We start from the raw sequence: 27,271 nt of genomic DNA, 5'->3' as shown, positions 1-27,271 counted from the left end.
AAATTCCTATCTCAAAAAATTAGCATATTTCATCCGACCAATAAAAAAAAGTGTTTTTAATACAAAAAAAGTCAACCTTCAAATAATTGAGAAGGACCTGTATGTATGTGTATATATATATATATATATATATATATATATATATATATAATTTTCAGCAGCCATTACAAAACTCACCAGTCAAATGTCAGTTTAAGATGCTGATTTGATGCTCAAAAACATTTATTCTTATTATCAATGTTGAAAACTGTTTAATACACAGTATATTCACAGTCTATTTTTCCTGCAATTTTCAAATATTTGAATAGCCTTAAATATTTTAATAGTCTGTTGGGCTTTTAGTAATGTGATTGCAGGTATGTTTATACACATTCAGTAATATGTACTAAATACATCTAAAGTTAGCATAAATATTAAATTAAATTAGCATTTGTTTTATCTTATATTAAATTATAAAAAATTTCAAATCCCAAACTTAAGAGCTAAACTGGTGTGTTAAAACAGTGATTATAGTTGGTCAAAACATTATGAGTGTCGGATCAAAATAGAGCCCTGTTCTGGTATTTTTATGAATAATAATAATAATAATAATATCTGACATAAGCAATATTTCCCCCATTTCAAAGTTTACATTTTTTTCTTGTTTTGATTAAGCCCTTAAAACTCTTTCAGTTAAAGCTATTCTAGTAGAAGTCTTCAGAAGTCACTTTAAACGACTTTACAGTGCCTATAGAGTAATAACTCAAGCAGATACCAAGTAATACATTTATAACCTGGGCTATAAAGTACATAAATAGTAAGTATTTATTATTATTATTGTTTATGTATTTTTTTTAATGTAGCATATTTCTTCTGCATGACAAAATGTCTCTGTGTTTTTTTCAGTGGAAGTCAGTGGTTCACTGTCTTCTTCCATGTGTTCATCAAAATGTTTTCTTTTGTTTTTAACAGCTTTAAATGATTAAGCGTGAATATGTGGTACTGACTTAGTGATAGGTGATAGCCCCCCCCCCCCAAAAAAATAATTCCAAACGTTATTTAATATATTGTTACATTTGTAAATAAATATAATGGCCGAGAAAACCAATAAACAAACAAACAAAAACAGTAAAGCACATTAGGTTACCAAACAAACGTTTAGTTTTTACCTGCGTACTTGCTTAACGAGCTGACTGCCTTTCTTTCAGCAGGGTTATGAGTCAAAGTGTCTAGATTAATTAATTAGCCTACTTACACATAATCTGTGAGACTGTAATGTAAAGAGTTACCAAACAGCGAGAGAAGGCACGCTGTTTCCCGGTGGAGATTGATGAGCATCCCCCTCCCCAGAGCTCCTGGTGTTTCTATAGTAATTTCCAGCCAATGATCAGTTGGTGTCCACATCCCCATCCTCCTCACCTCAGCACCAATCAGCCACACACAGCGACAGGAGACACCTCACCTCCAGTCATCGCTCCACGGACAACAGGCTCAACCCGGACGCCATCATAAATATATACATTTTCTTCTACTTTTCTTCTCACGGAGAATGGCGTTTTGTGCGTAAAGATGGTGTTTTTGTAGTGATCACTCGGCGTGTGTTTATTGTGTATTCATCGCAGTAATGTGCTGCTCTAGTGTCTGGATTGTCTGGTAGGTGATGCTCTTTCATTTTTTTTTTTGAATTTTAGCGCATGCTTTCTGAATGTCCACTGTTTTATTATTTATTTCGGGTGGTTTTGAAGGCGCCAGAGTGATTCAATTCCATTATGCAATTTGATTCGAATGTCTCGGACTGTAATCGACGGCACACTTGTCTACTCTCGACCTCGTTCAGTCTCCTCTGACTATCGGATATTTCTTATTCTTTGAACTTTGTTTACATCTTGAAATTCATTGGTTTAAAAAGCCCCTTTTACTAGTGAACCGAAAAATAAAAAACAAAAGCGATGATAACAATACTAAATTAATTTGCATCATCAGTATATTGTGCATTATTTCTCAGAATAGAAAGTGTAAAGTGATCTTTTTTTTTTACTCAGTTTTGTTCTGTTTGCCTTTAATTGAGAGGTTATAAAGCAGCATGAGCCTTTTTAAGAAACTTGATAAAAACATTAGTGGAATTCATGTGAGGTCTCAGATAATTAATGACAGGGTCTAAGATATGAATGGTTATCCAGTATTTGTCTCTCAGGTGGAAATGTACATTTAAATTCAGAGCTAGATGTTAACAGAGCTTTGAATGCTGTAGTCGTCTTGCAATTTACCATAGACAGTCATTGAGAGAGTCTAGCAAAAGGTAATGCAAGTAGAGCAAGATGTGTCTAATAGGCTTTTATCTGTGGCAACACAACCCAGCCAGACTGGGAGATCTGAAATGGATCCCCCCACACACTATAGTTGTCAAGGTCTTGGACTTGGTTGAACTGAGCCTCACAAAGTAATCCTTGTATCATTAGGTGAATCTTGACAATGTGCTTTATTTTAATATTGACATATTTTACATAAGAACTTTGTGCTTGATGCATGATCAAGGTTTTTATTTTTTTATTCAAGGCTTCTAAGGTTTGAGGTTACTTAAATTTGAGATAACTATATTAAAAAAAATATGTTAAATGTGCATGAATTTATTGTTTCTATTATGATGCTACTTTGATTTTCCAAATATTGGTCCCATAATGTAAATAATATAGTAAATAATTATCTAATTTTACCATTTTTTTCTTGGAAGTCAGTGTACTGACAATACTTTTTTTTCAATCTTGGTGAAATTTTATGACTTTCACATGTGATTATGCCTGTTTCCTATGGTTATGCTACATAAAAGTGTCATAGCTATAATGGTAAATCACAAGATTAGAATCAAATTTTATGACTAAAGCAATCAGGAGAAATTTTTTTTTTTTGACAATTTTGACTTGTAAAGTAAAAATCTTTCACTATAGTTGAGTAACTTGGAAGTGTGAGATGATGCACAGGAAATGTTTGTCACTTGTATCCGTAATTGTTGTTCTCTTGTTTTAGTGAAGTGGATAAACCAGGATGGTAACGTGTTGTATCTAACAAGCTTCACCTTTACAAAAAACAACTGCCACCCTCCCCTGAATTTTTCTTGTGAGTACTAGAAACTTAACAGTCATGTCTAATCTTAACAATGCACTTTGCATTGAAAGCGGCCAGAGCAGCGACGTGTCACTCTTGCAAAAGGATAATCTTCAGGATGGTGGATTAAGCCAGCTGTTGGATTACAATGCCGAAATGGAAAGGTACAGGTCGTTTGCAAACTTTTACAAAACCAATGGGGCATTTCCACAGACTGCTAAGATTGCCCGCATAACGACACCAATTTTTCCCAGTGCCAGAATCGGCGTGTCCCCTTGGAACTGTGATAACGGCATGCTCTGGGGAAGGAAATCAGCAGCAATAAACCCTAATAGGACCAGCATGCATAGAAATGACTCCCAAAGGCCGGGGAAACCTGGCGTGCCGCCAGAGACGCTGCAAATGGCAAATAATAATTTCCTCTCTAGCTTATCCCCTGAACACTGCAGACCTTTAGCAGGAGAATGCATGAACAAGCTGAAATGCGGTGCTGCTGAAGCAGAGATAATGAATCTCCCGGAACGTGTTGGAACTTTTTCCGCTATTCCGGCTTTAGGGGGCATCTCATTACCTCCCGGGGTCATCGTCATGACAGCCCTTCACTCCCCCGCAGCCTCAGCAGCCGTTACAGACAGTGCGTTTCAAATTGCCAATCTGGCAGACTGCCCACAGAATAATTCCTCTGCATCCAGCGGAAACCCAGCGAAAAAGAAAAGGAAAAGGTGTGGGGTCTGCGCGCCCTGCAGGAGGCTAATCAACTGTGGAGTGTGCAGCAGTTGTCGGAACCGTAAGACGGGGCACCAGATCTGCAAGTTTCGGAAATGCGAGGAGCTAAAAAAGAAGCCTGGCTCATCACTAGAGGTGAGACGACGGCTCAGACACTACACTCCCCCTCCCTCTTTCCCTCCATGCACTCAAAAGCATTAACCTTTCCTTCTAGTCACGTTTCTAAGCCCTTGAAAATTGTTTCCATGCCCACCCATGCCTGAACATCCCCCCGGCTTCTCAAATCTGCCTACCCGCCTAGCCTAATTGGCAGTAATTAGGGGTGTTTGTGCGGAGCGCAAGCTGAGCTTGCCTCAGACACCCCTAATTGCTGCCAGTCAGGCTGGGGCTGGAACGCATCCGAACAACCCAGGGCTTGGCTCTGCTCCAAGCTGAGCTGGGAAATGGTTTTCAGCAGAGAGCCATCCTTCTCTGCACTTGGTCATTTTAACCAATTATAGAAACTGTCTCCTGACGAGGCTAGTCGATCTCTCCCACAATGGGAGCAATAGGGAAATTCCTGCTGCTGTTCTTCTATCACACTTGGGACGTGGAACATCTAGATTCTCATCCTAATATCCTTACACATTAAAAAAGAAATAAGAAAAAACAACTGAAAGCATTTGAATTATTTTTGAATGAATGAACCACATAAAGAAAACACAATAATGTTTCTAAAAAAATACCAATTTGGAAGGGTTTGTGTGTGTATGCTTGAAGGAGAGTGGACAAATATAGGATATATTTCTAGAAACAGGAGAATGTAGTTCTGCTAACAAAGGTTCTGTTTACACGTTGTGTGAACATCTGTTTTGGGTAACGTGAACAGTACAATATAAAAGTGTAAACAGGTTACTGTGCACATATTTGACAAATTACACAAAAGGACAATATAAAGCATTTGGTATTCATAGTGTAAATGCTAATGTGTTCTAATGCATCTCAGACAACACTGAATGAATACCTACTCATCTAATATGTAATCGATGCATCAAAACAAAGGTTTGAAAATTGCTCATTGACTTGTGTGTCTTGTGTGACTTAAATATGCACTGACCTTCCCTTCAACGAACTGCAATCACAATCAATGGTTACAAGAGATGCATATGAAAAGCATTTTAAAAAGTACAAGTTGTAAATAGGGCCTAAAGCATATTTTTCACATTGAGTATAATCTACACCTGCTGAATGAGTGCTTGGAAACTTATCTAAATATCAGTGCGGTCAAAATTAACACGTTAACACAGGCAGTTATCTTTTTTTCAGTTTAACACGTTAAAAATATTTAATGCAATTAATGCAGGGGTGGGGCCAGGGTTGGCCACCCCACTCAAAACTGCTGCTTCTTGTCTCTTTTTTTTTCTCGACAACAAGTGCATTTATTTAGTCACAGATGGTCTTTACGGGCACATCAACCAGGAGACGTTTCAGACACACACTCTAACTTTACTTGACTCTAACATGTCAGATCTGCGTCATGTTAAGCAGTGGCAGCGGCAGCTCTTAAAGAAGTAGCAGCCAAAACAACCTAATAACCAGCTGCTGTGATGTCTGTTAATCAAATAAATCAGGAAGGAAATCAAAAACTTTTATAGTTTTATGGATTCATCTATATTTAATTTAGAATTTAGTGTTTGGCAACTTTATTAAATTTCTGTATATTGCTTCTGAAGGGCACAGGTAAATATGACATTTATTATAATAGGCTTATGTGAAGATTGTTTTAAGTTTAAGTTTTTAACGTTTTTAATTTTAATAAATGTTAAAACTGATAGCTCTCATTTATACTTTAATGTTGAATGGCCAGTCAATCATTAAATATTAAGGGGAAACACAATGTCTCTATGAAAAATCTCTATGTTTTATAGAGACATATTAATATCAGTGATGCTGGTCTTCAGTCATAAAAAAGATGCCATTAAACAAATGTTAAAAATATACTGTTTTTATGTTGTTTGTACATTAATTTGAAGTGTGAATGTGAAATTACTGCAATATAAAAGTATATTTAAAAACTTTAATGTAAGGTGGGATTAATCGTGATTAATTTCAGAAAAATGTGTGATTAATTAGTACATTTTTTTAATCGATTGACAGCACTAATTTACAAACTTGTTAATACTGTCTGTTGCCTTGAGTGCAGGTTAAGTTTGAGTGTGACTGTTGTTTGTTACATGTGTTTGGTGTTGTAGCAGCTAGGATGAAGTAGTTTATGCCGTTCTTCTTCCTAATCATTACCTTATCAAGAATGTACACTGTGCATTGTTGATGTGATTGTCATGTGTGATAGGTGGAGTGTGGAATTTTTTTGATTTGAAAATACTTTTAACTAACCCAGCTTAATATACATAGACCATATGTAAGCTATTATATGTTGATTTCTTATGATAGCATAAGCAGTGCTTATTTGTGGCAATTTCAGAGTCTTTTAATTTTAAATAGATCAAAAATAAATCAGTCTTTCAAAATCCCATCAGTCTTTGTGACCAGTGGCAGATGAGGGAAGTGGGCTGGTTTGGATGCCTGTTTGAAAACAGTGTTTTTGTTGTTGTTTTCTTATTTTTTTATATTCTTTTTGTTGCTACTTATGAAACAGATGTAACATACTTCACTTTTCAGTTTAATCATGTATTCATTTATTTTAGGACATATGGCAGTTTGGAATTTTTTGTTAACTATTATTTAATTTATTTATTTAATAAATCATCATTTTGATATTGTGGAATACACATTCTTTAGCATAAACTCCATTGGTGAAAGTTTTAATGAACATGTTTCATTTTCATTCGGTAGATAAAGTGATACAGAAATTAATCAATGGGGTTTTTACTGATCTAGAATTGTACAAAGCTGCAGGAGGGCTAATAGTAATCTCAGGTAAGGTTTACTTCAGATATTGTGCCCGGTGAGGTGCCTGTTGATAACAATAAAAGAAAATTTACTTGAACACCAAATCAGCAAATCAGAATAATGTCTGAAAGGATCATGTGACAGACTGAAAATAATGACTGCTTAAAACTCAGCTTTGTCATCACAGGAAACAATTACTTTTTAAAATGTATTAAAATAGAAAACAGCTGTTACATTGTAATAATATTTTACCCTATTCTCTTGGAGCTCTGCTTAGTAAGTGTGGAAATGCAGGGTGAAGTGAGTTTGCTGTAAGACTGATTAGCATCCTCAGCCCACACACAGCCTTTATTAATTTATATTGAGCGGGCCAGTATAAACATCTGCATACACATACAGACTAAAGTATATGCTTTTTTTCAGTTTATTATTTACTTGTTTCCAGCTATATGTCTGGATACACAACACACAAACACGCACAGATTCACACACACAGACAGGCACACACATGTACTGTATGTAGACCCAGCTGATTGCACGTTTTGCTGCTATCAAATGATAAACTCCCAGTAAGCAGCTGGATGTTGCTGTTAGTGTTTTGCACCTGGGAATCACCCCGAACTAATTATATCTTAAGCGGCAGTGGAAAATGCAAATTAGAATTTTACTTACACCCCTGAAATCGGAGAGCCAATTTAATCTAATACCGCCTTTAATTTAGTGCGCTAATGCAAGACCCCGGAGGATTACCCTGTGTCACTGCTCTGCTGTTCTCTCTCTCTCTCTTTCTCTCTCTCTCTCTCAAGACACCAGAATGGATTAGTCTAGCAGAGTCATCTTATCTTTCCTAACATTTCCCGAGCTTGTTTTGGGTCCAGTACTGCTCCAGGTTAGTCAGACAGTTTGAGCTTGGGTTCATTTTGGAAGTTTTTTTATAAAGATGTTTTTCAAAGGATGTGTGCATACATACTGTAAGCCATGATCTATATTGGAATGTGGTTGTTTTTGATGTGAAATAAAAAATATTTATTTATTTATTTTAATTTTTTTATGATAATGCACAAAGATAGATTTCATGATTTAGAAGTACCACAGCTTAAATGCTGCATAAATTATTGAAATTTTGCTTGAGGAAATTAAGTGTAAGACAAAGTATTATATTTGTTCAATGAATAGGGGCTGTTTTGGGCTGTAAAAGGCTGATTATCTGACAAACAGTTTATTATAATAATAGTACACTTAAAAAGTATAATGTCATAATTTATTCACACACTTCGTTCAAAACCATATACGCAGTATTTACAGTAATTTACAAGCTTCTAATATTTTAAAAAAAACATCACTGTAAAGGCTATATATGACTTCTACTGTTGAGCAGTATATTGTCACAATTTATGTCTTCTGGAACAGCATTATACTAAAGCTTTGTGAGAGGGCCAGAATAAAATGTAAAGTTATAGTTCACCCAACAATGAAATGTTTTCATGATTTACTGTAAACCTGTATGACTTTCTTATTTGCAACATTATAGATGTTGTTTTTTAATGTCTTGAGAAATTTTAGTTTTTTTCTCTCTTTGGAAGTCAAATATCAAAATGTCAACAGGTTTGGTACGACAGAATTTAAATTTTTGGGTGAATCTCTTATTATTCACTGAATATATTCTTCCCTCTTCCTGTGAATCTTATTAATGCTTAAAAATTCTAGTTAAAAACAAATCCCATTGCTCTGCACAATGTGCTACAACTTTGTTGCTGAATTTATTGTTTTTTCTTGCGCTACCAATTAAGACTGAAATGTAATCAGACACGCCTGGCCTGTGCCCTTACCCATGACACCTGCTGTCTCCTCTGACCTGGCTTGATTTAACATCTCCAGTTCAGTGGCGAAAGCAACTCATTATCAGTGGCCATTTTCTAGGATGAGGAGGGGTGGCGGATCAGTGGGGGATGGTCAGGGTGAAAGTGTAGGTGCTGCGAACGTTAATGTGTGGCACTTTAACAGGTGACTGTAAATAATTGATGGCTAGCTCTGGATGAGAAGTTAAATGGTTTCCCATCATTGCAGTGACCTCTTTGAAAATACGTGAAGAAAGTAAACGCAGATGAGGTCTTAGTATTTACACTAAGGCTATAAAAAATATTGTAGACATTTTGTACCACATTTCAGCAACATTTTCAGATTCAGAGAGAGATAAATTAAAAAGAAAGAAAGATATTACTAAGAAATTAATTCTGACAAATTACTTATTTATATGTAGTTTCATAATTATATCAATTGTCTTTGAAATATGAAGCATACTACTGAATTTACTTTTATCCATATATATATATATATATATATATATATGGATAAAAGTACTTGTAGAATAATATAATAAAATAGAATAATACAATATTTATTCTTAATAGAATAAAACTTGTATGTCATGTATTTAAAAATATTTGTAATTACAGATTTGTAATGATAAAGTTTGATCATTTGATAAAGCATTTGATCTTACTTATTTTATTTGCATAACACATGTATTATGCATTGTTTCTGCATAATAAATTAATTATCAGTTACAAATACTCATTTGAATATGGGGGTTCATATCATTCTTAAAAACCCTTGTCTTTGCTTCATGCTGAATCTACACAAATAGGTTTCAGTATAAAGTTCAAGTAATTTACATTATTTTAAACACAATGTCCAGCACACTAAAGCATGGAAGACAGTAACATTGTCAAAGGACTTGAAGTTTGACACAGATTTGGGTATGAACAGTAAGGACAAACTAAAAGAATAATAAAAGTCTTAAAAATGATCCCTATACAAATATTTATTACAATAACTGCAGATAAGTTTGTATTAATCAAAAGTTCCAGTAAAGTGGTTTGATGAGTGTATTTTTTCCTCAGTGCATTGACAAATTTCCAATTGAAATAAGAAGTAAAGGTGAGGCCTATCAAATAACTCCTCTATAGCACTTTAAAATACAGCATTCTGTGTATAATGTAGATCTTGCACAGATGATTGGCTGTGAGAAGCACTGAAAATTGAGAGGCTGATGATATATGATGTCATTTAAATTTTCCATCCATATTGGTAGTTGAGAGAGACTGTATAATTTTAAATCATAAATCTGCTATATGCTAATTTTGTCATAGTTTTGGAGCACTCTAGTTTATAGATAATTTTTTGGCTAACATAGTTTTACTAAAAGCTACAAAACATCAGTTCCCTTTCATAGGTCACTTCGATGCTGCGGTGACGTCACCACGTATGGGAACACCTTCGGTGTGACGAATGTCTGAAGCCCTATACCATCCCGCCAATCCTATTGGCCAAATAGCGCGTGGCACCGCCCAGCATGCGTAGGCATATATATACCTGGTGCCGCGCGCCATTTACCTCAGATTTCATTCCTTCAGTACGAAGCGAATCTTCTGTGCCCTATTGTCTCGCGTTCTCAGCGATCGTCACGAGCAGTATACTCCTCTCCGCGGACGCGATGAGTTTCAAGAAGTGCAAGGACCCGTGTACCAGGTCGTTCAGGGAGACACTCATGACAGGTGCGTAGTCTGCCTAGGCTTACACCACGCACAGGAGGCGCTTAGCGGCCTTTCTTCATGCCCCCATTGCGATGGCCTGCGACTCAGGGTCCTTCGCTCGAGGGTAGATGTGTTCTCCGATGTCGCCGTGTCTAACCCCCGCCACACCACTTCTGCGACTGCCGAGGCACCGCACGAGGTGATAGCTTGGGGTGACACGTGTGACATGGAGCTCGAGGACAGTTCAGCGATGGAAAATTACTCTCCACATCGCTCGCTCTCCCCTACCCTAATACACAGGAAAACTTTTGAACCTGTCGTCTTTTCCTGTGAGGATTTACGGCCCACACCGGGGGCATGTAGTGCCATCTCCTTCGGTTGTGACCGCCATGATGACGACGTTCTTTCCACTGCGGCCTCGGGGTCCGAGGACTTCGCGGCCGACACGAGCCCTCTCCCTCCTAGTGGACAGGAGAGGCGTGTTTCCCCCTCCTACAGTGAGCTGTTGGATGTGGTTTCCCGTGCAGTGGGTACATTGGGGCTGGAATGGGAGGTTGAGAAGGCCGAGGCCCAACCTTCTTCGAAGCTGGACGACCGTTTTCTAACTAGTCGGACACCTGCGCAGCCCCGGAGGCCTTTACCCTTTTTCCCGGACCTCCACCAGGAGGTTTCGAGGTCCTGGAAACAGCCGTTTGCGGCGCGCATCACGAACGCTGCGGCCGCGGATTTCGCCACCATTTCGGGCATGGCGAGTCACGGCTATACAGCGATACCGCCGATGGAGGAGACTCTCGCCGAACATCTTGCGCCTAATTCGGCCGCGGCGTGGAAGTCCCGCCCCCTCCTCCCCTCGAAGGCGTGTCGAGTCACGTCTAGTTTAGTGGGAAAATCCTATATGGCCGCTGGTCAAGCGGCTGCTTCGCTTCATTCCATGGCGGTCCTTCAGGCCTACCAAGCGGAGCTGTTAAAAGGATTGGACGAGGGGGACGGCATTACACCTGAGGCGGTCAAGGAACTACGGCGAGCAACTGATTTGGCGCTTCGTGCTACCAAACATACTGCTCGAGCAGTGGGCCGTTCCATGGCTGGATTAATTACGGTTGAGCGCCACCTCTGGCTTAATCTCACCGATATAAAGGAAAAGGATAAATCTTTCCTCATGGATGCCCCTGTGTCTAAGGACGGTTTATTTGGAGAGGCGGTCACTTCAGTGGTGGAGAAGTTCACAGCAGCGAAACAACAATCAGCCGCTTTCCGCCAGCTGATTCCCCGCAGACCCAGAGAGGTTGAACGCCGTCAGGCGCCCGCGCGTTCTCGCTCAACCTCCTCTCACCGCCAGCGAGTGCCCTCTCGGGAAGAGCCTTCACCTATGGCGCCCCCTCGCAAGGACTGGGGCCCTAGGGTTGTTCCACCGGCTCAACAACGCCAGCGAAAAAGGTTGAACCTGAGTTCGACGGCCAAGGCCTCTCGTTCTCGGGCACATAACAGCAGCTCCTGATTTTTTCGCTGCCTGCCAGGGACTGTGCCCTCCGCTAGAGAGCGCTGTTGGACCGCTTTCGCGCATCCAACACTCTCATTGCAGTCCCCACGCTCAAACCCTGACTGTTTCGCCGCAAACAGCGCCTCGAACAGCATTGGAGCCAACTGTAACACCAATCGCTTCCTCAGACACTATGCACGATCCAGTTTTCAGAGCTCGAGGAGCGCTTCAAAGGGTCTTCATCGAACGGCCCGTCATGACGGCTCGCTCAGCCGCCGCTGTTTCGCTAGCGGCAGAGCCCGATGCTCAATCTGTTGGCCTAATTCCTGCCGTGGACACGTTTCAGGATTACGTACAACGAGATACAACGCCTGCTCTGCATATACTTCCCCTGTGCACGAACACCGTGAGTCTTTTGTGCCCGGACATTTCTATGTGTGCAACAGCGTTGCAGGAAACGAACATGTTGAAACCGCTAATATTGTTTCGGGCCGCGTGGGAACGCTTGCCCGGCATTTCTCAATGGGTGTTACGCACAATTTGTCACGGATACACCATTCAGTTTCGGAAAGGCCCGCCCCCTTTCCACGGAATTCTCTCCACGGTGATGAAACCGATGGACATGGCGGTGCTGAGACAGGAAATGTTAGCTCTACTGAGCAAAGGGGCTATAGAAGAAGTACACCCCTCTCAGATGGAGTCAGGGTTTTACAGCCGTTATTTTGTGGTACCAAAAAAGGACGGCGGATTACGACCCATTCTGGATTTACGCCGTCTAAATCTTGCACTCAGGTCGAGCAAATTCAAGATGTTGACGGTAAAATCTATTTTGTCTCAGATTCAACCAAACGACTGGTTTGTCACGATCGATCTGAAGGATGCTTATTTTCATATTCAGATCATCGAGAGACACCGGAAGTTCCTCAGATTCGCTTTGGAGGGCAAAGCGTATCAGTACCGCGTTCTTCCCTTTGGCTTAGCGCTAGCTTCCCGTACATTCTCAAAATGCATGGACGCAGCTCTGGCCCCGTTGCGGCTCCGGGGCGTCCGTGTGTTAAACTATCTGGACGACTGGCTGGTGTTAGCGCAATCTCAGACTCAAGCACACTCTCATCGAGATATTGTGCTAAATCATTTACACAGCCTGGGTTTACGCACAAACTTCCAGAAAAGTGTATTAATCCCCTCTCAACGGATTACCTTTCTGGGAGTAGATTTGGACTCTCGCGCGATGACAGCAAAGCTTTCTGTCCCGCGCGCTCAGTCGATTACGTCATGCGTTCAGCACTTCAGGGCGGGTCACACAGTGACAGTGAGACTGTGCCTCAGACTACTAGGTCTAATGGCGGCGGCGCTTCCCGTGATTCATCTGGGTTTGCTTTACATGCGCCCGTTTCAGTGGTGGACGAAACGACAGAATATTTCACCCCGTTGTTCTCCGCATCGAACGATCTCGGTGACGCGGAGGTGTGTGATGTCGTTAAAACAATGGACATCAGCCGAATTTCTCCTCACCGGGGTTCGGCTGGGAATTTGTGCTTCCCGAGAGACTGTCACGACAGACGCGTCTTTGACCGGGTGGGGAGCTGTTTGTCAGGGGCGCCCAGCCCACGGAGTGTGGACAGCGGCACAACGCAGCTGGCACATAAACAAATTGGAATTACTGGCGGTTTTTCTGGCTCTCCAGTATTTTTCGAGTCTACTGACCGGCCGTCATGTGCTTCTCAGAACGGACAACACTGCGGTCGTGGCTTATCTGAACCATCAGGGAGGATTACGTTCTCGCCCTCTGTGCAGACTGGCGAGGCGGATTCTTCTTTGGTCTCACGACAAATTTCTGTCGATCCGGGCTGTTCACATCCCCGGACGACTGAACTTCGGAGCGGATTTATTATCCAGGCAGACTCTGGAACAAGGGGAATGGAGATTACACCCCCAAACGGTGAATCACCTATGGCATATTTTCGGGGAAGCGGAAGTGGATTTATTCGCGTCGAGCACGACTACGCATTGCCCGCTATGGTTCTCCCTAAGCCCTCCATCACCCCTGGGTCTGGATGCGCTAGCTCACAGCTGGCCCAGGACCAGCTTGTATGCGTTTCCTCCGATTCGGCTGGTCCCAGCGGTATTATGCAGAATACGGCGGGACAGAGTGGGACAGCTGTTGCTGGTGGCTCCGCGATGGCACACACAGCCGTGGTTTGCGGATCTCATCAATCTGTTAGCGGGCTCTCCGGTGGAGATTCCCCTCAGACGGGATTTATTATCGCAAGCACAGGGACGGATCTGGCATCCCAGGCCAGATCTGTGGAACCTGTGGGCGTGGCCTCTGAGCGGAGTGAGTTGATATGTCCCGGTCTTTCTGCTGAAACTACCGAGACTATACTGAACTCTAGAGCAGTTTCTACGAGACGCTTATATGCTTTCAAGTGGAAACTGTTTATGACATGGTGTGAAACTCATGATGTGGATCCAGTTTACTGCCCTGTGGCTTCAGTACTGGAGTTTCTTCAAGACCGTTTTTCGGAGGGATTGACACCAGCCACCCTGAAGGTTTATGTGGCAGCTATCTCAGCTCACCATGAGCATATAGGTGGTGTTTCAGTGGGTCGTCATCCACTGGTTTCTCGCTTTATACAGGGTGCGCGACGGTTGAGGCCTTTCCGCCCTGTGCGAGTTCCTTCATGGGATTTATCCATTGTGTTACTGGGTTTGTCAGGGCATCCGTTTGAGCCCCTGGAAACTGTATCGGATAAGCTCCTGTCTCTGAAGACACTTCTTCTCATGGCTTTATCCTCCCTTAAAAGAGTTGGGGATTTACAGGCTCTCTCTGTCTCACCCTCGTGCATGGAGTTTGCACCAGGCTCTGTGAAAGTGTTGTTGCGACCTAGGCCTAATTATGTTCCTAAGGTCGCGTATAATCCTTTTCATTTTCAGCAGGTGGTCCTGGAGGCCTTTTCTCCTGCTGCGACAGAGTCTGGAGATCTAAGTCTTTGCCCTGTGAGGGCGTTGAAGACTTATGTGGATCGCACTGCCCCATGGCGTGAGTCTGACCAGCTGTTTGTCTGTTTTGGACATAAGAATAAGGGCCATGCAGTTACGAAACAGCGCATGTCCCATTGGCTGGTGGAGGCTATTTCCTTGGCCTATGAGGCGCGCGGGCTCGCTTCGCCCTTAGGAGTAAAAGGTCATTCCACAAGAGCAGTGGCTTCTTCTCAAGCCTTTCTCAGTGGATCTTCTATGGATGATATCTGTGCTGCGGCAGGCTGGTCCTCACCGAGCACTTTTATCAGGTCTTACAGTCTGGATGTGAGGATGGCTCCTGGCTCCCGGGTTCTCTCCGCTTGAGCAGATGCTTCCTTGGATCCAAGCTATCAGGTACGTCAGGCGTGATGGTATAGCGTTCCCATACGTGGTGACGTCACCGCAGCATCGAAGTGACCTATGAAAGGGAACATCTCGGTTACGTATGTAACCTTGGTTCCCTGAATAGGGAACGAGATGCTGCGGTTCTGGCCGTGCCGTACCTTGATAGCTTTCTTCTCTTCTCGTCATGAAATCTGAGGTAAATGGCGCGCGGCACCAGGTATATATATGCCTACGCATGCTGGGCGGTGCCACGCGCTATTTGGCCAATAGGATTGGCGGGATGGTATAGGGCTTCAGACATTCGTCACACCGAAGGTGTTCCCATACGTGGTGACGTCACCGCAGCATCTCGTTCCCTATTCAGGGAACCAAGGTTACATACGTAACCGAGATGTTTTCATTGGATTTTTGCTGTCTCTTATTTGTTCCAGTGATATATACTGACATCTACTGGTGTGGATGCATGAAGTCTGTTCGTTAACTATTGGTGCTTCACACCAGGCTGTTTGTTTATGATTTGTTTCTTTTTGTCTGATGAGCTCAGGCGAGAAAAAAATTAAATTTTCTCTTTGTGTTGTGAAAATAGATAGATAGAAAGAAAGTCTTATCTTCATTTCTGAGTGTCTGTTAATACAGTGTGAGGTTTTAGCTGATTACACATGCTTATTGTGCAAAATGTCATTAATTGGTACAATGTCATTGTTACAGCATCCTTAATGTTTCTGTTATATATATTTTTGCTTAAACTATATATGAATTGTAGTCTAATGCATCTTGCTGCTGTTTTCCGAGACACATTTTCTTTACTACTTCAAAATAAATCCTTGTCAATTTTGTAATGAGTTATGGCTTCTTAGCACATCATTGTCTATGCTTTTCCTTGTGTCTTAAAACACACATCAATTAAATTGACATTCTTGGATTCAGTCCCAACAAATTCTTGTATTCTCTTAGTGGATCATGTTGCAGCATATGGCTGCCTCAACATCTTTCCCCATTTTTTAAGTGTATGGTTCGCCACTGTGTTGCTATGCCACTGACAGATACATTTTGTGGCATGATGGCTGTGGCTGTCTTGTCTTCATGCTCAGCACTTAAAATCCTGCCATTTTTCCATGGGGAAAAAGTAGGCTACTGCTACATACAATCAACGGACACTTTGTTATTGGGTAACCTGTTAAACAGCTCGTTAATGCAGATATCTAATCGGTCAATCAAATGGCAGCAACTTTAGACATGTAGACATGGTAAAGACGATCTGCTGAAGTTCAAGCCAAGTGTCAGAATGGTGAAGAGAGGAGTTTGACCATTGCATGGTTGTTGTTGCTGCTAAAAACAGTGCAGTACCAACCATACCAACTGAGCGTTGTATTTAAATGCCTCAGCCTACCTGAGTATTGTTGCTAACCATGTCCAGTTTTTAATTACCACACTGTAACCATCTTGTGATGGCTGCTTCTGGCAAAGCTTAAACTATCTCAAACTCAGACTTTAAGCAAATCAACAAGTAAATTACCCACTCTTTAGAGTCTTTCGTTTAGGAGAAAATAACTTTATTTACTGTGCACTTTGATCTTTAAAACTTTGCAGACATTTTACATTCACAAACCGCTATATTACACAATGCATGAAAGATAATATTCGAAAACCTCTTAATAATTTTTATAGATATGCAAATCACCGGATCTTTGGTATGACTGGAAGAAGACTATCCATTAATGACCAACATGTAATTTGTCTAAGCTTGAATAACTCTGTTAGGGAGAAATGATTACTCCCTCTAGATGAGGACGTTTGGTTGGAGATATATCGAAGCCTGTAATTTAACAAATATAAAAGCATTAGATCACTCCAGAATGGAAATTCTGTGATCAGTAGCCTCCTGACATTCCCAACATGTATAACGTTTTCCCTTGAATACTTAAGGAGATGTTTAGAAGATGTTCGCACTGCCATAAAAAATTATTTCCACATGTGCATATTCATACTTTGCTTGTACCCAAGATCTCTTTTCTAGGATTTTTTTGTTGTTGTTTGTTTGTTTGTTTTTTGCAGTTTGACAATCACCAATCATAAAGCACATCATCACAGTGTACACCTGGTGTTACAGACAGTTTTCATTTCTAAATATGTAGCTATTTCTGCTTAAATTGATGGATTATCTTTACCAACCAAATTTGGTATTTTAGGCCCCATTTACACTAGTGGTTTTCATTTTAACTATTCGCGTTTACACAGCCGTTTCAGCTGCATTTCAGAAACGATCTCCATCTACACTACATAACCAAAATGCACAGATCATGTGTGTAGCCATGCCATGTTTTGGTCCATTTACACAGAAACAAAACCCCAGAGTTTTCAAACTAAAATGGGGTCAGCAGCGTTTCCAAAAGATTCCATTTTCTAACATGGAAAACGCTGAGTAGTGTAAACGATATGTCTTATGCATTTTAAAACAAAAACACACTAGTGTAAACAGGGCCTTAGAATATATTTTAGAATCTGAATTAAGTAGAACTGAAATAAGAACTGAAATGAAGAACCGGCTTATCTGTGACAGAATTTTTCTACTTAGAAAATAATACAGATCTCTTCTTCAGTCCTGAAAACGGCTAAAATAACTGGCATTGCAAACAGATAGACTGAGGGCTTCACTGTCAGTGGGAGGTTCAGTTTAATTACCTTAAAATATTAGTGCTCCCCGAGAAGCTGTCCACACTCCCACACATATGCTAGTGAATCTGTTTAGAGAGGAAGGCCGGTCAACCCCTGTTTTGCATTTTGATTTAACATTTCAGAGAACAGGCAATCTGTTCAGATCGCTTAGCCCTCGCACCGATACACCCACATGCTTCATCACTATGCTGCACTCACTCACTCTCCTGTGCCGACGCCAGTGACTGACGTCCCGCTGCCATTCTTTAAAGGCCTGCGGGCCGCCACAGGGAGGGAAGCTTTCCACAAAATGTCCCCTGAGAGCCCTTAGAAAGCACCCTGCTGCCACTGTCTTACACTCACTTTTTCACCATTCACTCCTGTACCTTTTCTACTTGTGTTTCTCCGCCTCCTTCTAAAAATGAATTTTTCTTTTTCTACCCCTATTAATTTTCTTGATGTAGATCAGCAGCTAACAGTGACATCAGTCTTATTTCCCTGTTTCTCACTGTCTTTTCCTATTTTACCACTGTTCATGGGGTTGTTGTCTGAGCAATGATGATACCTTAGAAGTGCTCTTACAGAAAGCTGGATGGTATTCTCTAGACTGTGTTGACAGACTCTGAATACTGAGCATCTTAAAATTATAATGGAGATGTATTCATCATTCAACACCTTTGAGATTTTGGTTGAAAAATTTAAAAAATATCTGTGTTTTTATTTAATTCTTAATTATGTGGTGCTACTTTATTGAGGGTTTTATTATTTTATTTTATTTTATTAATCACTTGTCTTATGTAAGGTCCAAGAAATGATCATATATATCAGCATCTTGTGTCCAACACAAGTCATATTTGTCTTATTATTTTATTTTATTTTAGTTATTTTTAATTTTATTTTATTAACTACTTGTCATATGTGGTGTCACAGAAATGCTAAAGTCTGTCAAAACATTTTATCATAAGCAAGAAAATGACCTTGACAGCCAGTTCATCATAAGTCTTGTATTTTACTGTTTTTTATAACACTTGTAAGAGGACCATAAACAGAATGATGATAAGGAGGTGAGCTTAAAAATGGCTCAACATGCAGAATATGTGCACTAAACACTAGACCAACACTTTTTTTCTAAGAGCATTTTTAGTAAGAAATAATCAGAATTTGTCCCTTTTGTCAATGGTGCAGTGTACATTCAATGTAAATTAATGAATAACTACGTTAAAACTAAAACAAAACGGTAGCATTTAGTGAGACTTTTAAAGTATTCTCCAGCTTGGTTGTAACATCTCTTCTGACTGGCTATCTCTGTTATTTGTGTAAAGTATTATGTGAGGGAAAAATAGCCCATGACCTCCAGATGTACTTTATGGTATTCTAGATCTTTACATTTCTTTTGAGGTCAAATTTATACTCAGAAGATGGCATGGACATTACACCTCCTAACTGCTCTCTTCACACATTTATTCTCAGTATTTCATTCTCTTTCTCTGTCCTTATCTGAAAAGATGCTTTATATTAAACAGGTACTTTTCTATCATTGCTCTGTGGTCTGATAAATGTGATAATTCCACTACATTCCACTAAATATTCCTACTACTTGACAGATATCACACACATACAGTAGGTGTGCTTTCTCTGTGTCAAGCTCTGGGTCCTCTTCAAATTAAATGATAAATAAATAAATAAAATAAAACACAATGGAAGTGAACAGGGCTGATTTTTGGAATATTGAAAAGCAGAAAAAAAAAATAATAAAAAGAACTTGCATACATTTTCTTTTGAAATGCCCATATTATTTGATTTGTAAAGCGGTTTAAATAAGTGTAAAGTCACTTTAGGACTTTGGGCATTACATTTACACTTGCATTTACATTTAGTCATTTTGCTGAAGCTTTTGTCCAAAGCAACTTAAAATGGGGGATACATAATGCGATTCTTCTTCATTACGTTCTCATTGCAGCAAATCATAACTTTACACAGAAAAATAAAATGAGAATTTTGAGAATATTAGTCCATTAGAACTGCTGTATTGTGCAGATTCTGTCTTCTTACATAACTGCTGTGTTGTAGATAATTGCATCATTATAGGTTGATACAGAATTTCTAAAAAAAAAAAATAATAATTAAAACCCTGCAAATAAATGCTGTAAAGATACAGCATATATAAAGCATTATATATTTCAGATTTTAAACACTGATATAATAGCTAAATCACAAGGGCGAACTGCGAGATCTTTTTTTTTTTTTGTGAATAAAATGTTTTCAAACATGATTGCCTGTATCTTTAATCATTCATTCTGTTTGCATGAAGGTGTAAGGCTAAAGCAATCAACTGCAAAATGTGAATGGTGAGATGAGTGGTGTGTTTGTAACAGCCTTGAACTGGCTCCCCATTATATGCCGCTCCCCATCAAGCGGCTGGGATATTGGCTACCAACACTTAGATGAGATCTCCTTCTGTGAATGTTGGTGATGGATTGCTGTACCTTCCAGGTTTGAGCTCGGCAACGCCCCAATATTCCCGCAGAAAAGAGTGACAGGCAATATATAACACATCAGTTTGGGCCGGCTGCACCACAGAAACTTTTTTTTTTTTCTGTCTAGAGAGCAGCACTGTATTTTTGGCCAGCCCTCACTAAACTGCTTGAATCTGTTGTATTTTTCCTCTCTTTCTGTGATTCTATCATCCTGTGAATTAACTCATTTAAAAACACTTTTATAGCTTTTTGTCATTGCCAAACAATTGATGAACATTTGTGCAGTTTTTAAGATGAAGACAGACATTAAGACAACCAGCCGTGACTTATCTGTAAGGGCATATGGGGTTGTGCTCCACCAAAATATTAATTCATTTTAAAAACATATAACTCTATAAACTGAATCAATCCTAAATTGGATATTTAGGAGTTTTGCTTTAACTTGTAAATGTTCAGCTTTATTCAATAAATATTATAAGAGTTTCTAGACTATTTTAAGTTATAAAATGAGATGGTTATATACTGAAATTAGCACATGGCTTCAGTAGAAAGGTTGGCTATGTAATGGTCTGTGATGAAAAATGGAAATGCCGCGTGCCCTAATTGAGAGTAATATGGGACTGCCCCACTTTTTTACGTAATGTAACCATAGTTTTGGATGATGCTATATTAATCCACGTCAGTAAAGTGTATATCAGTCTGAGTAAGTTCAGTAAATTCATAAGGATGTGAGTATTGCAAAGCAGGCATTGAAAATTTGCTGCATTTGCTGATTTGAAACAAAAGCAGGTCAAATTGTAATATTAATAAATCACTATCACATTAGTGAAAATATATTTATATCATGCCAACTCTCAGAAGATTTTAGCATAGTAATGCATATGACAATGCTGATGTATTTGATCTTGGTGGAGATCTGATACACTGCTGCTGCTGTTGGATATTATTGCTACTGCTGCTTCAATGCAAGTAAAGGAACTTGCTATTGCCAATACATACACTAATAAGGTGCTGTGAGTTATTAAGACATACTGCTGCTGCACAAATAGCATATATAATAACCCATAGCAGATGGACTATACAGGTGGAGCTGGTGAAGACTGAGGGTTTCAGAGGATCTCTGAATGAACACTGTGAACTGCTCTAGTAATTGCTAAAGAGCTAATTGGCTGCGTATGCAACATGAACCAATCGGCTTATGCCAAGTAGTTTAATGGTGTAAATATCATCAGTTTGCATTAACGGGCCATCAGCCTGTGCCATCTAGTTTCATGGCAGAACTTGCCATAAATTATATATTCCTACTAAAAGGAATATACAAAATAGCTACATTCCAGAAAGGGAATAAAAGATAATAATAATAACAATAATAGATAGATAGATAGATAGATAGATAGATAGATAGATAGATAGATAGAGACACACAGAGATAGATAGATTACACATGGAGTAAATACAGTCTAAGACATATCCTAATCAATTAAACACATGTAACTTGTTCATGAAATGTGTAGTGCAAAGCTGAGTTGAAATGTTTACAACATTGCAGTTTGCTGCATTAAAATAGAATTCAAGTGATGAGCTCATATGTGTGTACTATGTGTGTATTGGCTATTTTGCATTGGTTTCAAATGCAGCCCATGAAAATTGGAATTAAAGATCCATTTATAACAGGTTAAGGAGTTTTTTGTTTTGAATGAATCATTTGTAAGATATTTAATTTCACTTGATTGTTTTCTAAAAATAAGTAACTATAAAAGTACCTAAATAATTTTCAGTATGAATGCATGCAAAGATATGGAAGGTGCTTTAAAGTTGATAGTTCTTTAAGCATTTATTTAGATCAGATTTATTTTGTACAAATCACAAATATATTTTAAGTAGCATTTTATTACTTGCATTTTGCTTTTGCTTTTTTATCCTGCTGTCTGACCCCATCTGAAAAATTGACTGTGGCATCATATATTATTACCATAATTATAATAAAAATAATAATAAAAAAATACTCATACCGTTGTACAAGATTTTGGTCATAATGCATACACCTCTCACTAAATGAATGCATATGATATGTACACAAATTTTCTGAAATTAAAGGAAGATTTATTATGCATGATTATTTAAATTATGAGACAGATTAATCTGTTTACCAATATAACGGTCAAAGTTCTTGTGTTTTTAGGTTGAGCAGTGAAAGCATGTGAAATGTGTTTACAGGCTCAGCGGTAGAAACAGTCTGAGGATATGAGCTATTCTTGTGTTGGGAGCATAAGCCATGAAGGAAGAGAGAAGTGAAGGATTATTTATTTATTTCTGAAAGAACCTGTCAGAATTGCCTCCAAAGGATTGCAGTCATGAATGGTGGCCTGGTTCCCAGTCCATACGTTAATAAATAATGGATATGTCAGGGCAACGTATGGGCTGTGCGTTATAATGAGCATTCTGGAGCACATCAGCACACTGCCTGGACTGGTATTCATCTCGTGAAGAGACGAGGGTCTCAGCCACTGTCACTGAACCCAACCCCCTCTATCTTTTTTCCCTTCAGCTTTCTGTTTATTAAACTTTACCCTTCTTTTTAAAAAAAAAGAAAACTTTCTATCAGTGTAGAGGACATCTCAACATATTTTTACATATACATATTATGTGCTGAGTACTAACTGATTACATGTTAACTGGATTATGCAAACAGATTCCAAAAATTAAGTGCTTTCAATTAGATTATATAAACTATTTAAATGCTCATGGTCAGATTACAGTTACTTTTTATGGATAACATGATCACATATTATTCACACAATGTCTTTAAATTCTTCATGATTTTTATTCTCCCTAAAGGTCGTTGCACACTGAATCTGAAATGTTTGCACGTTAAAAATAAATACAACCTCACGTGTCAATCATGTTTACACAATGCCTCCGAAAGTTTCATCCATCAGAAAAAAATTCGAGTTCAGGTTCGGTTTTCTGCGTTTTTGCATCTGTAGCAAGCATTTTGATAGGAAAGGATGACGAATACAAAAACTTAAGACTCTGTTGTCTTCTTCATTGTCTCTTAAATTGTCTCTTAAATATATATATATATATAATCTTCATTGTTAATAGTCACACAAGTCAAACAAGTTTGAAACAACATGAAGAAACTATGGCAATTTCAAATTTTTCTTTCTTTTCTTTTTTTCTTTTCTTTTTTATTTTTCAGAATATCATAACAATTCCTTAAATTCAGAGATTTATTTGGATTACTTCGATTGATGTGTCTTTAACGTGTGTCAGCAAGCGTGTTTCGTTCTTAAACTCATCCACATTGACAGCCCAGTGCTGATTGAATTTGAGTCTCTGCAGCATCTGCCATTATCATCCTCATGGTCTTGAGTGGTTTTCCTGTGGCCTCTACGAATCACCATATCAGGGCTTCTGGGGGTGGGGAGAAGGGATGTGATTGAATATGATGTGTGTGCGTGAGACAAAGAAAGAGTATGTGTGCATATATGTGTGTGAAGCAATATATATATATATATATATATATATATATATATATATATATATATATATATATATACATACACACACACACACACACACACACACACACATATATATATATATATATATATGCACTGTATATGTTATATACTTGTGTGTGTGTTTGGCATTTGATTAGGGTTTGATTATGAGTCAGCACTCTTCCTACCTCATCACTCTTTCTTTCTACTCTCCCTCACCTCAATTAGAGCAGGACATGTACGGCCCCTGTCATTAACTGCACCTGCCATCCTAATTCTCTTTCATTCAGTCTGCCTGATTTTGGCTTTGACGTGTCTTTCTTTGTGAGCAGGACACAAGATTGTATTCTTTTTTCAGTACGTCTCAATCACATAAATATATTCATGCTGATTGTTTTAGGGCATTAGGTGTGTGTGTGAGGGGTGGGGGGTGCACTGATTAGAAAATTTTCTCATATACAAATAATTAATAATTATATAAATAATAATTGATATGACGGCCTGGTTTTATTATTAATAACATGAAAATAATGATCAGTTATACATAGGTATTCCTTTGCAACATACAGTACTACCTTTTTATGTTTGGGTAGATACTGAAACCTACAATCTGGACATGTTGGAAACTTCGAAATGTCAGCAGAATTATGTATTTACAAATATAGAAAAGTAAAATATTTACATATCCTTTATATCATAAATACAGTTTCATTTTTACAGTTTATATATATATATATATATATATATATATATATATATATATATATATATATATTATATAGGGTTTTATGGTTGCTTCTGGGTTTGCAGATAGAGAACACTTAATGCAGGCATGAGTTTATTTCAGCATGTTCCGAAAGCTGCTGTATTCTACAGCAAACAAAATAAATATCACATTAAATAATGTTTAAATCATTAAAGAAAATGTTCAAATTTTTTTAAATTGTTGAAATTATGTAATCCTTTAAAACAAGTCAGCACCAGAAGTGCCACAGAACAATCAGCTAATAAATGCACCTGAAAAATGTAAAATTTCATTGCTCATAACAAAATCAACTGATTAATTAAATTAATTAAATATTCAGGTCCCACTTTAGATTATTAGGTGGCCTTAATGTAATTACATCATTAAATTAGCACAGTGTGCTTATTGAGTCTGTATTGTATTGCAGAACACATTGGCTGCTATTGAGGTGTGATTGGTTAAGGTTAGGGACAGGTTTGGTGGTATGGTAAGTTTAAGGGTGGGTTAAAACGTAAGGGATTGGTCAACAGTGTATTATAAATGCAATTACAGAATTGTTTTTCAGATGTAATTACATGCAGGTCATTTTTAAAGCATAAGTACATTGTAAAAACATGTGTGAATAATAAGTGCATTGTACCAAATGATTAAAGGGGTTATATGATACAATTTCAAGTTCTCCTTTCTCTTTGGAGTGTTACGAGCTGTTTGTGCATAGATAAGATCCCTAAAGTTGCAAAGACTAAAGTCTCAAACCCAAAGAGATATTCTTTATAAAAGTTAAGACATTGCATTACACCAAATACACAAAATAATGTTATTTTGAGCAATGTCATATGACCCTTTTCATTTAAATATAAGTACATTGTAGTAAAGGCCAGTGAATTTAAAGTGAGACCAATATTCATAAATTAAATAAGATTCATAAATATTTCCACATCTATAAAGCTGTTTATAAATTTTAGATATAGGATTTACTTTACTGTATATCAATATGATATTTCAGTGTGTATGCAAATGTTCATTTGGTAAAACCAAATTTTACAGACGTACGAATACATTTGAGATAATGTTGGATATGACTGCCAGCATTACAATATATTATTTTAATATTTTACAGTTTCTGACATTATCAGATTCTGGTTAATGTAAAAAAAAAAAGAAGAAGAAAAAAAAAAAGTAATATTACCCGACAGCAATGTGGTCTCTGATATGCTGGCAACCTTGAAGACATATTTTTAAAAAAGATTTTCCATGTATCTAAAAGACTAAGCATTGACTGCAGGCTAATATGTATGTACTGTATGCCCTGTTGGCCAGCTGAACATTTGTCCTGGCATCTTCTGATTGAAAATAAAACCTCAAAGCTACTTGAATCTCCCTGTCATATCACTACCCCTCTATCTCCCATTCCCTCCCCCTCTCTCTGGGTGGTTTGATGGAGTGATTTTGATGGAGTGCGCAGGCGGGAGAGAGCCGTCGTCGAGCTGTGCTAATTGAGCTCTCTTTGTGCCTGGTCACAGCAGTGAGGCGAGGAGAGACGGCTGGAAGTGAATTTGAGCAGCACTCAGGAAGCCTCAACCAGATCGATAGTGCGAGACTTAACAAAACGCAGACATGCTGGCCACGCACATCAGGGTCATTACTGTCTATAGCGAGCCACATTTCCACCAGGGACTGTTCAATGGGGGAAAATATATGGATTTAGAGAAACATTTTTTTTTCTCTAAGCCACATCTTATTTCAGAGTTTTTCTCTAGACTGTTTCTCATTCAAAACCAAAGGTATTTTTTTCCAAAAAATCTCAACACTGGTTTTCAGTGTTTTCAGTGGCTGGCAGTTATCCAAAATATATGTGAGAAGAGAGCCACTCTATGCAAATCAATCCTTTTGTCCATGGCTCTATCTGTTCCCGTACCTGCTCTTTACATTTAGTCATTCATGTTTTTTTTGTTTTTTTTGTTTTTTTTTTACTGAAGCTATCATCCTCCTGCACACTTTACCCCCTCATGATTCTTAACATTCAAGAAAATTATTTTGCACTGTTCAACTTTAAAAAGCAGTTCCCTTTCAGTCGGTCACGTTCGACGTTACGAATGGGATCTCGCCCGAGAGCCCAATCACCTTCGAGTGGTACAAAACGAGCCAATGGTACACAAAGTACCTTGGTCTGCGGGATTTGCATCGCGAGCTCCGCCCCGCAGAGCGGGTATATAAGGAGTGACGCGAGCAACTCGCATTCAAGCTTTCGCTTCGGAGCCGAGCACATCGTGTGCTGCTTTCCCCGGAGTGCTACAAGCAAGAGCTGGTGTTGGTGTGACGGCGCGATTCAGCGGTTCGTCTGGGTTTCCTGCGACAGTTCCCACGTTCCCCTGAGCGCTTCAACACCTCTGAAAGAGCTAATTTCTTTCACAAAAGAGATACGGGCCGATTTGCGTCTTTTTAAAGATGTCATTTCGCCCGTGTGTTTCTGGGTGCTGTCGATACATCGCTCCTCGTGATGGCCACGATCGTTGTGTCACGTGTCTGGGCTTCCAGCACCCTGAGACTCCGTTCGTGGATGGCTCATGTTCTTATTGCGGGGACATGACCATCTCGGCGTTGAGATCGAGACTCGGTTACCTTAAAAGGTATAGAGTCCCCTCTGCCACACCCCGTTCTAGCTCTTCTTCTCGTTAGAGGGCTACTTCGGCTGGTGGCCAGGATGATCTGAGGGTTACTGTGTTGGCTTCCCCGACGAGCCAACCTCCTCGGGCCACACCCCCCTCACATACTTCACAGCCAGTCGAGTTTCCGGATGAGTCTGC

General features: G+C 39.1%; 1 protein-coding gene across 1 annotated transcript in view; it reads left to right on the top strand.

Moving 5' to 3' along the window:
• The first annotated feature begins 1,142 nt into the window (after positions 1–1,142).
• cxxc4 (CXXC finger 4) overlaps positions 1,143–27,271 on the top strand; it is a 33,561-nt gene continuing 7,432 nt past the window's right edge. Inside the window, exons 1-2 of the mRNA XM_059553229.1 lie at positions 1,143–1,632; positions 3,004–3,942. Of these exons, the coding sequence (XP_059409212.1) occupies positions 3,118–3,942 (825 nt within the window). The 5' untranslated portion in view covers positions 1,143–1,632; positions 3,004–3,117. The remainder of the gene's footprint in view (positions 1,633–3,003; positions 3,943–27,271) is intronic.

The sequence above is a fragment of the Carassius carassius genome, chromosome 7, assembly GCF_963082965.1.
Source record: "Carassius carassius chromosome 7, fCarCar2.1, whole genome shotgun sequence".
NCBI classification, from domain to species: Eukaryota; Metazoa; Chordata; class Actinopteri; order Cypriniformes; family Cyprinidae; genus Carassius; species Carassius carassius.
Note: the sequence above shows the minus strand (reverse complement) of the source record. Positions and strands in the feature narration are given on the sequence as shown.